Source organism: Poecilia mexicana, unplaced genomic scaffold (assembly GCF_051168715.1).
Source record: "Poecilia mexicana isolate PSO_F unplaced genomic scaffold, ASM5116871v1 scaffold_12, whole genome shotgun sequence".
Classification (NCBI taxonomy): Eukaryota; Metazoa; Chordata; class Actinopteri; order Cyprinodontiformes; family Poeciliidae; genus Poecilia; species Poecilia mexicana.
Window position 1 is genome coordinate 25,380,777 of NW_028263381.1, and position 12,670 is coordinate 25,393,446.

At 42.8% G+C, this 12,670-nt stretch overlaps 2 protein-coding genes across 8 annotated transcripts in view; one reads left to right on the forward strand and one right to left on the reverse strand.

The window, feature by feature from the left end:
- The window catches only part of LOC106911046 (uncharacterized), a 307,017-nt gene that overhangs the window by 75,262 nt on the left and 219,085 nt on the right, over window positions 1-12,670 (reverse strand). The window lies entirely within an intron of this gene.
- LOC148156271 (NLR family CARD domain-containing protein 3-like) overlaps window positions 1-12,670 on the forward strand; it is a 121,396-nt gene that overhangs the window by 38,083 nt on the left and 70,643 nt on the right. For 3 of the 4 annotated variants that reach the window (XM_088011172.1, XM_088011174.1, XM_088011173.1), the window contains 3 exons: window positions 9,225-9,398; window positions 10,160-10,206; window positions 10,354-11,317. The exons of the other annotated variant lie outside the window; for it this stretch is intronic. In XM_088011172.1, the coding sequence (XP_087867298.1) occupies window positions 9,225-9,398; window positions 10,160-10,206; window positions 10,354-10,895 (763 nt within the window). In that variant the 3' untranslated portion in view covers window positions 10,896-11,317. Of the gene's footprint in view, window positions 1-9,224; window positions 9,399-10,159; window positions 10,207-10,353; window positions 11,318-12,670 lie in introns of those variants that run through there. 4 annotated transcript variants of the gene reach the window in all.

Consider the following 12,670-nt stretch of genomic DNA (forward strand, 5'->3'; position numbering starts at 1 on the left):
CTTGGCTTGTGGTCTGTATTGAGCCAAGACTGTTGGTGATGCCAGCTCATTCTTGAGCTTGTCAAAGGCTGTCTGCTGCATATGACTCCAGGTCCAATCATTGTCTTTTACCAGCAGATCTCTGAGTGGTTTGGTAGAATCTGCAAAGTGAGGGAGGAATTTTGCAACATACGTCACCATCCCCAAAAAACGCCTAACGTCTTCTGCGTTCTGTGGGACAGGCATGCCTGTTATCGCTCTGATTTTCTCATGGTCTGGTTCAATGTCTGCTGCACTGACTTTATGTCCTACAAACAGAACTTCCAACTGTACAAAGGTGCATTTCTCATTTAGTGTTAGTCCTGCCTCATGGAGTCGCGTCAGGACAGCTTTGAGCCGTTCATCATGCTCTGTTTCATTCTTTCCCGACATGAGGACATCATCTACATGACATATAACACCGTCTAGGCCGGCCAAGAGCTGGGACATGCGTCTTTGAAAATGTTCTGGGCCCGAATTTATCCCAAAGGGTAGCACGTTGAAGCAGAAACGGCCAAAGGGAGTAATGAATGTTGTTAGTTCCCTACTTTCTTGTGCTAATGGAATCTGCCAAAAGCCACTCCGTGCATCCAATTTTGTGAAATATTTTGCACCATTTATCTGTGCTAGTGACTGGTCCATGGAGGGCAAGATATGTCTTTCTCTGCACACACTTTCACTAAGCTTGGTAAGGTCGACACAAAGTCTAAGTTTCCCATTGGGTTTTGGGACTACCACTATCCCCACACACCACTCAGTAGGCTTCTCTATCCTGGAGATGACCCCCGTTTCCTCCATTCTTTTTAATTCCTCCTTGACTTTTTCAGTTAAGGGTATTGGCACATGGCGAGGGGTTGTAAGGGCATAGGGGACAGCAACGTCTCTCAGCCTGATACGATAGTCACCTTCCAGTCTCCCTAATCCTGTAAACACCTTTGGGAATTTCTTTTTGAATTTTCTCGCCGGGTCCCCTTTCTCCTCCAGTGTGTCAATTTTTTCCATTCGCTCCACAAGACGTAGTTCTGTAAGTGCCGGTAAGCCCAGCAGTGGCCTAGCCAAGCTATCAATGACAAACACTGACTGAGTGGACTTTATATCCTTGCTTTCAAGCCTGCATTGAATCTGACCTACCACTGATAGTCTGGTATTATTTGGGCCATACATCTTTTTGTGGGTGTGCAATAGAGGGCCGTCTCTTCTGTAACTATACAGTCTGGTAGGAATGGCAGTCACTGCTGCCCCTGTATCTAGTTTAAAGGAAACTACTTCCCCATTTAGTTTGATGTCTGAGTACCAGCCATTGCTGTCTGACTTCACCTCCCCTAAGAACAGACTGTCCTGATAGAGTCCCTCTTCCTCTGTCATCTCGTGTACAGGCTGCTTAGACTTGCAGACAGCAGCAAAGTGTCCTCGTTTGTGACATTTCCTGCATTCAGCCTCTTTGGCAGGGCAGTCTTTCCAATTGTGTGATGAAGCCCTCCCACATTTATAACAGGCAGACGATGTTGCATACCTGTTCGGTTTCGGTCTCTGTTGTGCACTGCCCTCTGTCTTGCGTGCAAGTGAAAGCGCATGCATCTCTTCACTGGGCTCCTTAATTGATACAGGGCCACTCGCACCACGCAGCCAACCCTGTTGTTGTTTCACAGTTTCACTCTGTCTGACCCGTGTTACAGCTGTAGTCAGGGTCAGTTTTGCATCCATCTGCAACTTCTCGGAGAGCGTGGCATCTCTTATGCCGACAACAATGCGATCACGGATCAGTTCATCTCTGAGAGCCCCGAATTTGCAATAATCCGCCTGTTTGTGAACCGCGGTCATAAAGCTCTCGGCCGTTTCTCCCGGTTCTTTTTTACGCATGTTAAACTTCGCCCTTTCAAAAATTATATTGTGTTCTCCAATAAAATGTTCATCAAAGCACTCTTTTACTTTTTTGTAGTTCAACTTATCTGCAGACGTTAGCTCTGATGCATTAAGGATATCCTCGGATTCATCTCCCATTGAATATATCAACGTATTCACTTGAAAAGCCTCGTCCCTTTTTTCCAGTCCCGATACGATCCTGTACCTTTCGAACCGTCGGATTTTGGTCATCTCTGCAGTCAAACTTTTCTGGCGGGCTTAGGCGAAATCCCTCTCCAACGTTGCTAGCTGCAGCAGGGTTGCTTGCTGTAGCGGAGTTAGCGCGTTCCCTCTCAGTATTGGACATCGCGAATACGACCCAATGAGAATCTCCTCTGCGCAGTTATCTTGATGTTAGTTGTGAGTGGATGGGGAATGCAGCATAACGTTGAAGAGTCACCACTTCTGACACCATGTAGTAATTTGTAGACCATTAATTGAGGACTCTGACAACAGCTTATCTTTAGCCGGCAGGCATCTTTTACTGAAGTGACGTTTACCGGACACCATACATGTACATAACCCCCTTCTTGTACGGAACGCCCAGAAGACCATAACACACCACATTCTGTGTCCTGATTGACTATATGATTGGTAAAAACAGTCTCCACTCTTATTCTCTACCTGAGTGCCAATAAAGTTACGGTATTTAATACAAACATCCATTCAGGAGATGGAAACTGAAACTTTGAATGCCTGACTGGAGGCTGGCTTGACGAAATCCGTCGCTCTGCCGTAGATACAGCTGTGAATCTCGCAAAGCAGCTTGGAGGAGACGCTTTAATGACGTTACTCCGGATCACATTAAGGCTTGATTGATGCACACGCACATCCGCAGACCTGAAAACAGGTTTTGTTCTTTGGTTTCAATGTAGAGTATTTAATTATGCTGTTTAATAATTGTAAAAACTAAAGGTAACTACTTCACGGATTTCGCCTATCACGGGTTATTTTCGGAACGCAACCCCTAAGAAAAACAAAGGTTTGCTGTAAATGTAGTGTTTACTTTATTTTTTTTTACAGCCAGAGAAGTTTTGTCAAAAATGCGTAACAGACTAAATTTCAAAATGTTGTAAAAACTTTTTTATATAAAAATTTGTGGAAAAAAAAATAGTCCATGCATCCTCATTCCAAACACTTTCACTTAAAATTTCACTTTATGGTACATGTTCACATTATTTGACTGTATATCAAATATATTTTAAATCTAACTGAAGATATGACATAATATTTTATTGAATATTATATATTGTATTAAGACTTAAATCTTATTGTATGGACTAGCTCATCAAATCACTACGTTGCCTGTAGGAATTTTTAATGTCCAGCAGGTGTCAGTATTGAGTGACACAGTATTGACACACAATGACACAGTTTTGCTATGTGTCGAAACGATACATGACGCCTCATCTACCCATCCCTACCTGCTATCAGTGTAGGTGAGTTTGCTCTAGGGTTGAAGGACCGTTAGGCACTGTTCAGGTTTATCACCACTCTCAACCTGGAGCTTTTGCCAGAACACCACTTAGGCCAAGATTCAGCTCAGGACCAGATGTGAAGATAAGGTGCAGCAGGTGAAATAATGAAGACACGAGGCAGGATCTTTTTAACTGTTCTATATTCCAAACAGAGTTACAGTTCTTGATCCAATTGAACATGGATGGGCATAAATGTGTGTTTTGGTGTGTCTATATCACATATGTCAGAGTCAAGGCCCGCGGGCCACATCCGGCCCGCGAGAAGGTTTTTTACGGCCCCTGGGATGATCTTGATTTATTATTAGAACCGGCCCGCAGACCGCAGCAAGCCGGCACCCCGTCTGAAAAAAAATATCTTCCTTATTTGAACTGTAAGTAGTTCTTTAAATGTTCTGTGAGATGATGTACTTACCCATGTATCCATAACAACCGGAACTTTCAATATCTACCAAGTTATTGCCGAAATATACCGTCTATTAAACGAGTGCCCCCCGGATTAATTACACTCTCTGCAGCTGCAGCTGCGAAGTTACCGTATTAACCCGATACTTGCTGGAAAGTGCAACGTCTCCCCTTTCAGAAACCGACTCTGACATATGTGGATTAATAGATTTTTGCACTTTATTTTATTGTATTTCAATCCAATTATATTTTAAAAATATTTCAGTTGTGTCTGTTGAAAATTAAAGATTACTGACAGAGCCATAAGAAAATATTGCTTTATTTATCTGATCATATTGGAATATATTTGTTAGGTTTTCAGTAGGTTCAATTAGGTTCACTAGACTATATGCGTCATTTAAAAAAATTTCAATGAACATTCGATCAGTCCGGCCCTCGGCTTGTAGCTAAATTTTTTATTTGGCCCTCCATCCATTTGACTTTGACACCCCTGGTCTATATGAAGGTGTGTGTGTGTGTGTGTGTGGATGTGTGGTTTCCTAGAATAAACAAAAATACAGAATATAAGTTCAAGGTGTCCTATCATTGCACATTACACCATGCCATTATACCTTAGATAAACTAAGAAGGAAATGGATGAAACAGAGATAAGCTCAACCTCAAATCACTATTGATAAGCAAAACTAAGGCAAGTTAACTCCACAGTTCACTAATAATCATGCCTCTACTCCCGTCAAAGTAGATATGTATGTTCAGCGCAATGCTCTACAATACACACTTGGAAGATAGCTTGGACTTGACAACAGGTGCAATAATAGCAAACAAATGAACATCAAATCACTCATTTAGCTGCAGTAAACACTTGAATATTGCAACTTATCAATGACACACACTTGCAAGAACACACATATCTTGCAAGTCTTTCCCACATGTTAGCTCAGGGGTTCGGACTTCCCCACCAGATATCGGCAACATTACGGCAATGTGACGACATCATCACTGCCGTGATTGCTGTACGCCTTAAGGCAGAGGTGGGCAACCCCAGGCCTCGAGGGTCAGTCTTCTGCAACTTTTTGATGCATCTCAACTTCAACACACCTAAGTCAAATAATGAGGTCGTTAGCAGGACTGTGGAGAACCTGACTGCAATTAGGAGGAGATTCAGCTGTTGGATTCAAGTGTGTTGGACCCGGGAGACATCTAAGAGTTGCAGGACACCGGCCCTCAAGGACCAGGGTTGCCCACCCCTGCCTTAAGGGACAAATGTAACGCTGAACAGAAATCACATAATACAAACATTAGTACTCAAAATCAAACTTAAACTATTTAAGGGTCTTTTGAACAATCATATATGGTATAAATGTTATTTCAATAGCTGATTATGATAATAGTAGATGTCTGACTTTGACGTTGGTTATCATGCTAAGTCTATACATATAAACTTGGCTGGTTTTAATTTACTCCAGGCTGAAAGATTCAAGAATTTAAGGATTCAAGAATTTTTATTGTTATATCACCTTTGCTTGCTTGTGGTACAAAATTCAGACTCAGGTCCCAGATTAATAAATTTAATACATCAATAGAATTAATAATAAAGTAATTTGTGTGATATATGTATATTAAAAAGTGTCTATTTGTCTAAATAATTTATGAGATTAAGCTGAGTTAGGTGCAGCTTGAGAAGAAACTGTTTCTCAGCCTGTCGGTCTTGCCCCTCAGCATGAGGGAAGGGGCTGGAATAGTCTGTGTGCAGGATTGGAGGAGTTCTTCGTGATGTGGAGCACATTCCTCTTCCATCATTATGTATAGAGGTCCAAGGTGGAGGAAATGCATCTTCAAAAAGTCCTCTGTACAGCCTTAGCCACTCTCTGCAGAGCCATCCTCTTAGCGGCAGTGCAACTGCAATGCCACATGGTGATGGAGAGAACGCTCTCCAACACACGGTGATAAAAGTTAATCAGGACTGAGTTCCCCAATCCAGCTCTCCTCAGCTTCCTGAGGAAGTAGAGATGCTGGTGGGCCTTCCTGACCAGATGGGAGGTGTTGGTACTCCAGGTGAGGTCACTGGATATATGCACACCAAGGAACCTGTAGATGGAAACCACAGCAGCTCCTCTGGTGTACAGAGGCTGAAAAGGACCGTTGTCCCTTCTGAAATCCACTATCATCTCCTTGGTCTTCTTCACATTGGTGTTGAGATTATTTTCTCTGCACCACTGCATCAAGTGTTCCAACACCTCTTTATAATTGGACATATCACTGATTATGATGTGTCTCACTACTGCTGTCATCAGCAAAATTTACTATATAACAGCTGGGGTGCCTTGCCGAGCAATCATATGGCATCAGAGGGCTGAGCATGCAGCCCTGCAGCAAGCCAGTGCTGAGGGTAATGGAGAAGGAGATGGTGTTGTCGATCCTGACAGTGTGAGGTCTGTTGGTCAGGAAGTCCAGAATCCAGTTCCTGGGGTGTGGGACTCATTACACAGTGTGGGTATTAATCTGGTGCTGAGGGGGTGTTAAGTTCTACACCTACTTTGAGAATCCTATCGAATGCAACTGGCACTGCAGGGTCTCTTGGGCATTGTTGGGCATGGCCTGATGTTGTACTTTATGATACAATTGATGTCCTTCCACGTGGGCAAGAAGTTGTGGTCAAGTGACCTTGAATTTTCTGGAGAAATGTGGTTTTGACCCTCACAATACCTGCATTCATTTGCTTCTCGGAGTGCTGATGCATCACCTGTCTTGAATGCAGCATCACAAGCTTTCAGTAGAGTTCTCATCTCAGCATTCACCTCACAGTTTCTGGTTTGGGTATCAGGCTACTGTCCTGGTGGTGGTGATATCACCAGTACACTTAGTGTTGAGCTGTGCTAAAGATGTCACCATTATGAGCACACTTATGAGCCCTAAGGCTAATAACTAGCCGCGTCTCTGAAGACTTGCCAATCTGTGCATTGACAACAGTCCTGGAGCACAGAAGCTGAATTCCTGGACCAGACAGTAACTGTCTTCTTTGTCGGACTTATCAATCTTATCAGCTGGCACCAGAAGGAAGGATGGTGAAGTGGTTTCCATCTTGGCCATGATGGGCACAAAGAAGAACTCTGCATGCATTGTGAATATTAGTGTATGCACAGTCCAGAGTATTGTCTCCGTGTGTAGGAAAGGTGTCATGCTGGTAAAAACTGGGCAGAGTGTGTCAGTTTCACATGATTAAAGTCCCCTGAAATCATGTAAAACACCTCCGGCTGCTTTATCTGCAGCGAACTAATGATGTCATACAGCTCCATCGATGTTTTGTTACCGTTGACACCCGGTGGGATTTAAACACTGTTGACGAACACCACTGTAAAAACCAGTGTGGCCTTCGGACCAGGGAGTGAGGCTGAGTTACAATGCCATGCACCTGTGATTACATCTGGTGCTTCACAAGAGATATTGTGTCCTAGCACGGAAATCCCTCATACATAAATTAACATTAATATAGTATCATACAATGTGCATGGATTGCGTGTGGGACATACAGATGCGGACAAATCACGTTGTCTTGTGGTGGATAAACTGTGCATCCAAGAAACTTTTCTACCCAAGCAGGACCTAGAAAGACTCAACTCCCTGCATAAAAATTTGTACGGTGTAGATGAATCTACCACTAATTATAGCACAAAGTTAGATGAGGGTAGAATTTCCATTGGCATTGCAGTGCTGTGGCATATACGATCAGCTGATTAAAGTGATCAGACTGGACGTTGATTGGGCTATAGGACTCGAGTTCAGTTTTGGAAATAAAAAGTTAATTATTTTGAATAGATATACACTGTTAGTTTGTGACCGATGAGAAACCAGACTGGAGCCAGCAAGTTTTAGAGCTCTCAATATTTTTCTTTTATCTTCTGTTTCAGTTCAGTTCACAGCATAGCATATCAGTCACAACAAGAAGAGGGAGAATCTTCGTCTCATCTGAACCACCTGGCTTTTAAAGGATTGGCTCCCACCAGGACTAATTAGAGGGGTGGAGACATTCACATTTCCAGAAAGAAAGAAACATTTGTACTGAACTATATAAAAAAAATGTCTACACAGTTACAATTAACTCAAACAAAGCTAGAAACAAAAACAATCTGGGCCCAAATAAAATCAAAAATACATCTCTTCTCCCTCTCAGAAAATGGATTTTCCCAATGAGGCTGATTGGAAACACCAGGTCCTTGTCAGCACTGCTCATGGGCACGTTTCCATGGCAACACATGACCAGGTGACCTCAAAGAGATGAGAAGATGATTAAAACAAGTAAATAAACCAAGTTACATTCCCAAAACACAATACATTTACCCACATAAATTAAATATTAAAGTACACACAAAAAACAGCACCTGTAAGGGAGGGGTAAATCCCTCACATTCACCTTATGAAAACCGAGAGAATGAAAAATGAATATTTTAATAGGCTGGCATATGTTGTCATTTATCCAGGACAATCCATCCACTTGTTATTTTATTGTAGAGCTCAAGAAGACACTGCACCATTGTGCATCATAATAGCAACATAAATATATTTAGAAAGGTGGGAGTCATGCTTCGACTGATAGTGTAACTCTGGACACTTGCCAGATTGCTGCATCCGAAGTGCACATCCATCCATCCATCCATTTTCTGCCGCTTCATCCGGGGTCGGGTCGTGGGGGCAGCAGCTTCAGAAGGGAGGCCCAGACTTCCCTTTCCCCAGCAACTTCTTCCAGCTCCTCCAGGAACCCCAAGGCGTTCCCAGGCCAGCCAAGAGACATAGTCTCTCCAGTGTGTCCTGGGTCTTCCCCAGGGCTTCCTCCTGGTGGGACGTGCCCAGAACACCTCACCAGGGAGGCGTCCAGGAGGCATCCTGACCAGATGCCCGAGCCTCAACTGGCTCCTCTCGACTTGGAGGGGCAGCTGCTCTACTCTGAGTCCCTCCTGGATAACCAAGCTTCTCACCCTATCTCTAAGGGAGAGCCCAGCCACCCTGCGGAGGAAAACCATTTCAGCCGCTTGTATCTGTGATCTCGTTCTTTCAGTCATGACCCAAAGCTCATGGCCATAGATGAAGGTGGGAACGTAGATCAACCGGTAAATCGAGAGCTTCGCTTTTTGACTCAGCTCTCTCTTCACCATGACGGACCAGTACAGCGCCCGCTTCACAGCAGATGCTGCGCCAATCCGCCTGTCGATTTCCTGCTCCCTTCTTCCCTCATTCGTGAACAAGATCCCCAGATACTTAAACTCCTCCACTTGGGGCAGAGCGCTCCCCTCACCCCTGACCCGGAGAAGGCACTCTACCCTTTTCTGGCTCACCACTTTTGTAGATTTTTCCTGCTTCAAAATTATCACTTGAGACCTTGGGCTCTACCTCAATGTTCTCATCATGTGATGAATTGTGTGTCTGCAGCTTATCAGGCTGTTTGGTCTCAGAGGAAGGCTGTGCTTCTCTGGCCTCAGCTCTGACCTTTAACCCCTCCCATCTGAAAGAGTTGGACCTGAGCTACAATGATCCAGGAGACTCAGGAGTGAAGCTGCTGTCGGCTGGACTGAAGGATCCAGACTGGAGACTGGAAGCTCTCAGGTATGGAGGAACCTGCTGCAGGAGCAGAGAAGGTCTGATAGAGGAGGAAGAGGAGAAATGAGAAACAGGTGTCATGGAAAAATTACTGTAACAAGAGTCTGAATGAGAAGAAATAAGAAATTTATTAATACCGTACAAGGTAAGAGCAGAAATACAGAGACAAAACAGTCTGTAGAGTCTGCTCTGACTAACAATAGATTTTGACTTTCTTTTATAGGTTCTAATTAGAAATATCAATAGAAGTATCAGGGATTCTGTGGACCCCAACACAGATGTTCTTACCATTTGTCTATTGTTAGGAAAGGTGGTTTTTCTTTAATGCTAAAGAATGCAGATAAGTTCTGGGTTGGGGAAATAACACTTAAATAGTCTCCAAGATCAAATACCTTTTTGATGGTCCATGGAACAGTACGAGAAAAAAAATATTCATATTAAATTAAATTAGATCACTGGTACTGCAAAAGTAACTGGATTTTGAGAAAAAACACTAAATGATGGACATCAATTGGATGACATCTGTGTTTTATTGCAAACACTGGTAGTTGGTTGAGTTTCTTTGGACTTTGAGTTTTTCAAGTTTAAAAAATAAGGATGTCTGAGTAAGTGAGGTATAAGTGATGTTTTGTGGTCAGAGTGTGAAGAAAATGTAGTTTTTTTATCTTTGGCTTTTATTATTGATTTTTAAAATGATTTTTCCGACATGTAATGTCCATGTTTGCTGCTGAAAGAGACTGATGGTCTGACCCGCCTCCTCCTTTCAGGGTGGAGCCTGCTGGAGGCCGATTCTTGACACCAGGTCTGAGGAAGTGTAAGTGTGTTTTTCATCTGATTCATGACAACAAAGCAGCTCACATTCAACCATCTTCAAACTGTCACTTCACTCATTCAGGATCATCATCAAAGATCAATAATTGATCAATAACTGCAGCTGGATTGTGTTTGTTCTCTCCATCAGATTCCTGTCAACTCACCATCGACACAAACACAGTGAGCAGAAACATCAAACTGTCTGAAGACAACAGGAAGGTGACATTTGTGGAGGAGCTTCAGTCATATCCTGATGATCCAGACAGATTTGATCTTCCTCAGCTGCTGTGTAGAACTGGTCTGACTGGTCGCTGTTACTGGGAGGTCGAGTGGAGAGGAGGAGTTGAGATATCAGTGAGTTACAGAAGAATCAGGAGGAAAGGATACAGCAGAGACTCTAAGTTTGGAGAGAATGATGAGTCCTGGAGTCTGAAATGCTCTGATATTGATGGTTTCTCCGTCAGTCACAACAGAGTAACTCCTCTCTCCTCCTCCTCCTCCTCCTCCTCCGTCTCTCACAGAGTATCAGTGTATGTGGACTGTCCTGCTGGCATTCTGTCCTTCTACAGAGTCTCCTCTGACTCACTGATCCTCCTCCACACCTTCAACACCACATTTACTGAACGTCTGATTCCTGGATTTAGGTTCTGGTTCAGTCCTGGTTCTGGTTCCTCAGTGTTTCTGTGCTGAGTTCAGTCTTAAGAGTGTGAAGATTTTCCTCAAGTCAAAGAAACTCTCAGTTGAACAGATAGTTCAGTCTCTACATGTTTGTCTCTTTCAGTCAGAAGGACATTTTCACCAATAAACTGAATCAGTTTATTGGTGAAACTTTTTAAATGATTTTTTTTTTAACTTTTTCTTCTTCCAATCCTCTAAAAATCTAAAATGGTATTATTCCAACACCAATTCAGGATCTAAATCTTGTTTGTGTATCAGTTTCCAATCAAATATTCATTTTGAACATCAGGATGCTTTTTCTCTTGATTTTTTCTCAAACTCTAGACATTTTCTGTTTTTGTCGTCTCCTATTTCTCAAATTATGTCAGATTCAAATCTTAAATCTTCCTTTTGTCCATCCATCCATCCATCCATCCATCCATCCATCCATCCATCCATCCATCCATCCATCCTCTTTACACCCTTGTCCCTAGTGGGTCAGGAGGTGCTGGTGCCTCTCCAGTCAACGTTCCGGGCAAGAGGCGGGGTCACCCTGGAAAGGTCGCCAGTCTGTTGCAGTTCCTTTTGTGCAGTTGCTGCAAATATGCTTGTGTTTTACTAAACCCTAATATTTTCTTCTTCTGCATTTGATATATTTGCTGCTCTTTCTGTTCTGCCCTTCTGCTCAAATTTCTGCATTACTCTTACGAAGTTGTTTTGCATTACCAGGACTTCAGGGAGCATAGGTGCTTATGTGGTGCTTATATGGGCATTAGGCAGGAAATTCTTCCCCATATGTACTGTTCCACCACTTTGTCTGTGTAGGTCTGCAAAATCTTGAGCATGGACATAGATGTTTTACCCAACACTTAGAATGTCTGATTGATGTTCTTTATGTGCTTTGTACTCAATGTCCTCTTTCTTCATCAACCCACAACTTAAAATGTATTTATTTTTTAATCATCAAAACTCTTAAACATTTAAGAGTTAAACGCTTACGAGTTTAAACGTTAAGAGTTTAAGGAAGCCAAAGCGAGTACTTCCTGCTTTGGCTTATGACTTATGGCAGCTCCTCCAACCCCAGGGACAGAAGGCACGGATTCCAATATTCTAAGGTGAGCAGCATACTAAGGTGAAGCTGAGCTGTCTACAGGTGGAATAGGGCTTGGCCATGGCCTCCTGTCTTGAACTATGTAAGATTTCTATTAACCTTAACATGTAGGAGCAAAACTACAGTAACCTCAGTTTACCTCAGGGCTGCAGTCGTGTTGAACTTTAGCGCTTTTAGTGATGGGAAGTTTGCATCTTATAACGGAAAAGTACCTGGAGGATGAAACACGACAAAATGTATCAACACAACAAATTTAATGACATTTAAAAAACAAATACTAGATGGAGTTTGGCTATATTGAGACGTAGCGCCGTTCGCCTCCCACCAGCCAGAGTTTTATTAGAACATTAAACCTTTTTTAAAGCTGCAGCATTTAACTTAAAATAAGTTTTAATGTAATTTTCTCTGTGTCCTAACATGAGATAATCTGAGAAACAAATGTGATTCCTCTGCCTCCTCCCTGTTCTGCTGAATCACTCCACTGGGTCAGAACCAACCCATCAGAACCAGAACAAAACAATGAGCCATGAGCTGCAAGTATTGAACATGTTTTTGTCTAAATTAGGTGATTTTATGGATCCATTTTGCCAGATCACATAGTAGCATTTCTACCTAAAGAGAAACATTAACAGCCAATCTATGTGATCAATATCTGTGATCGGCAGGAAAAAACCTGATTGGATCGTCTCGACCCAGG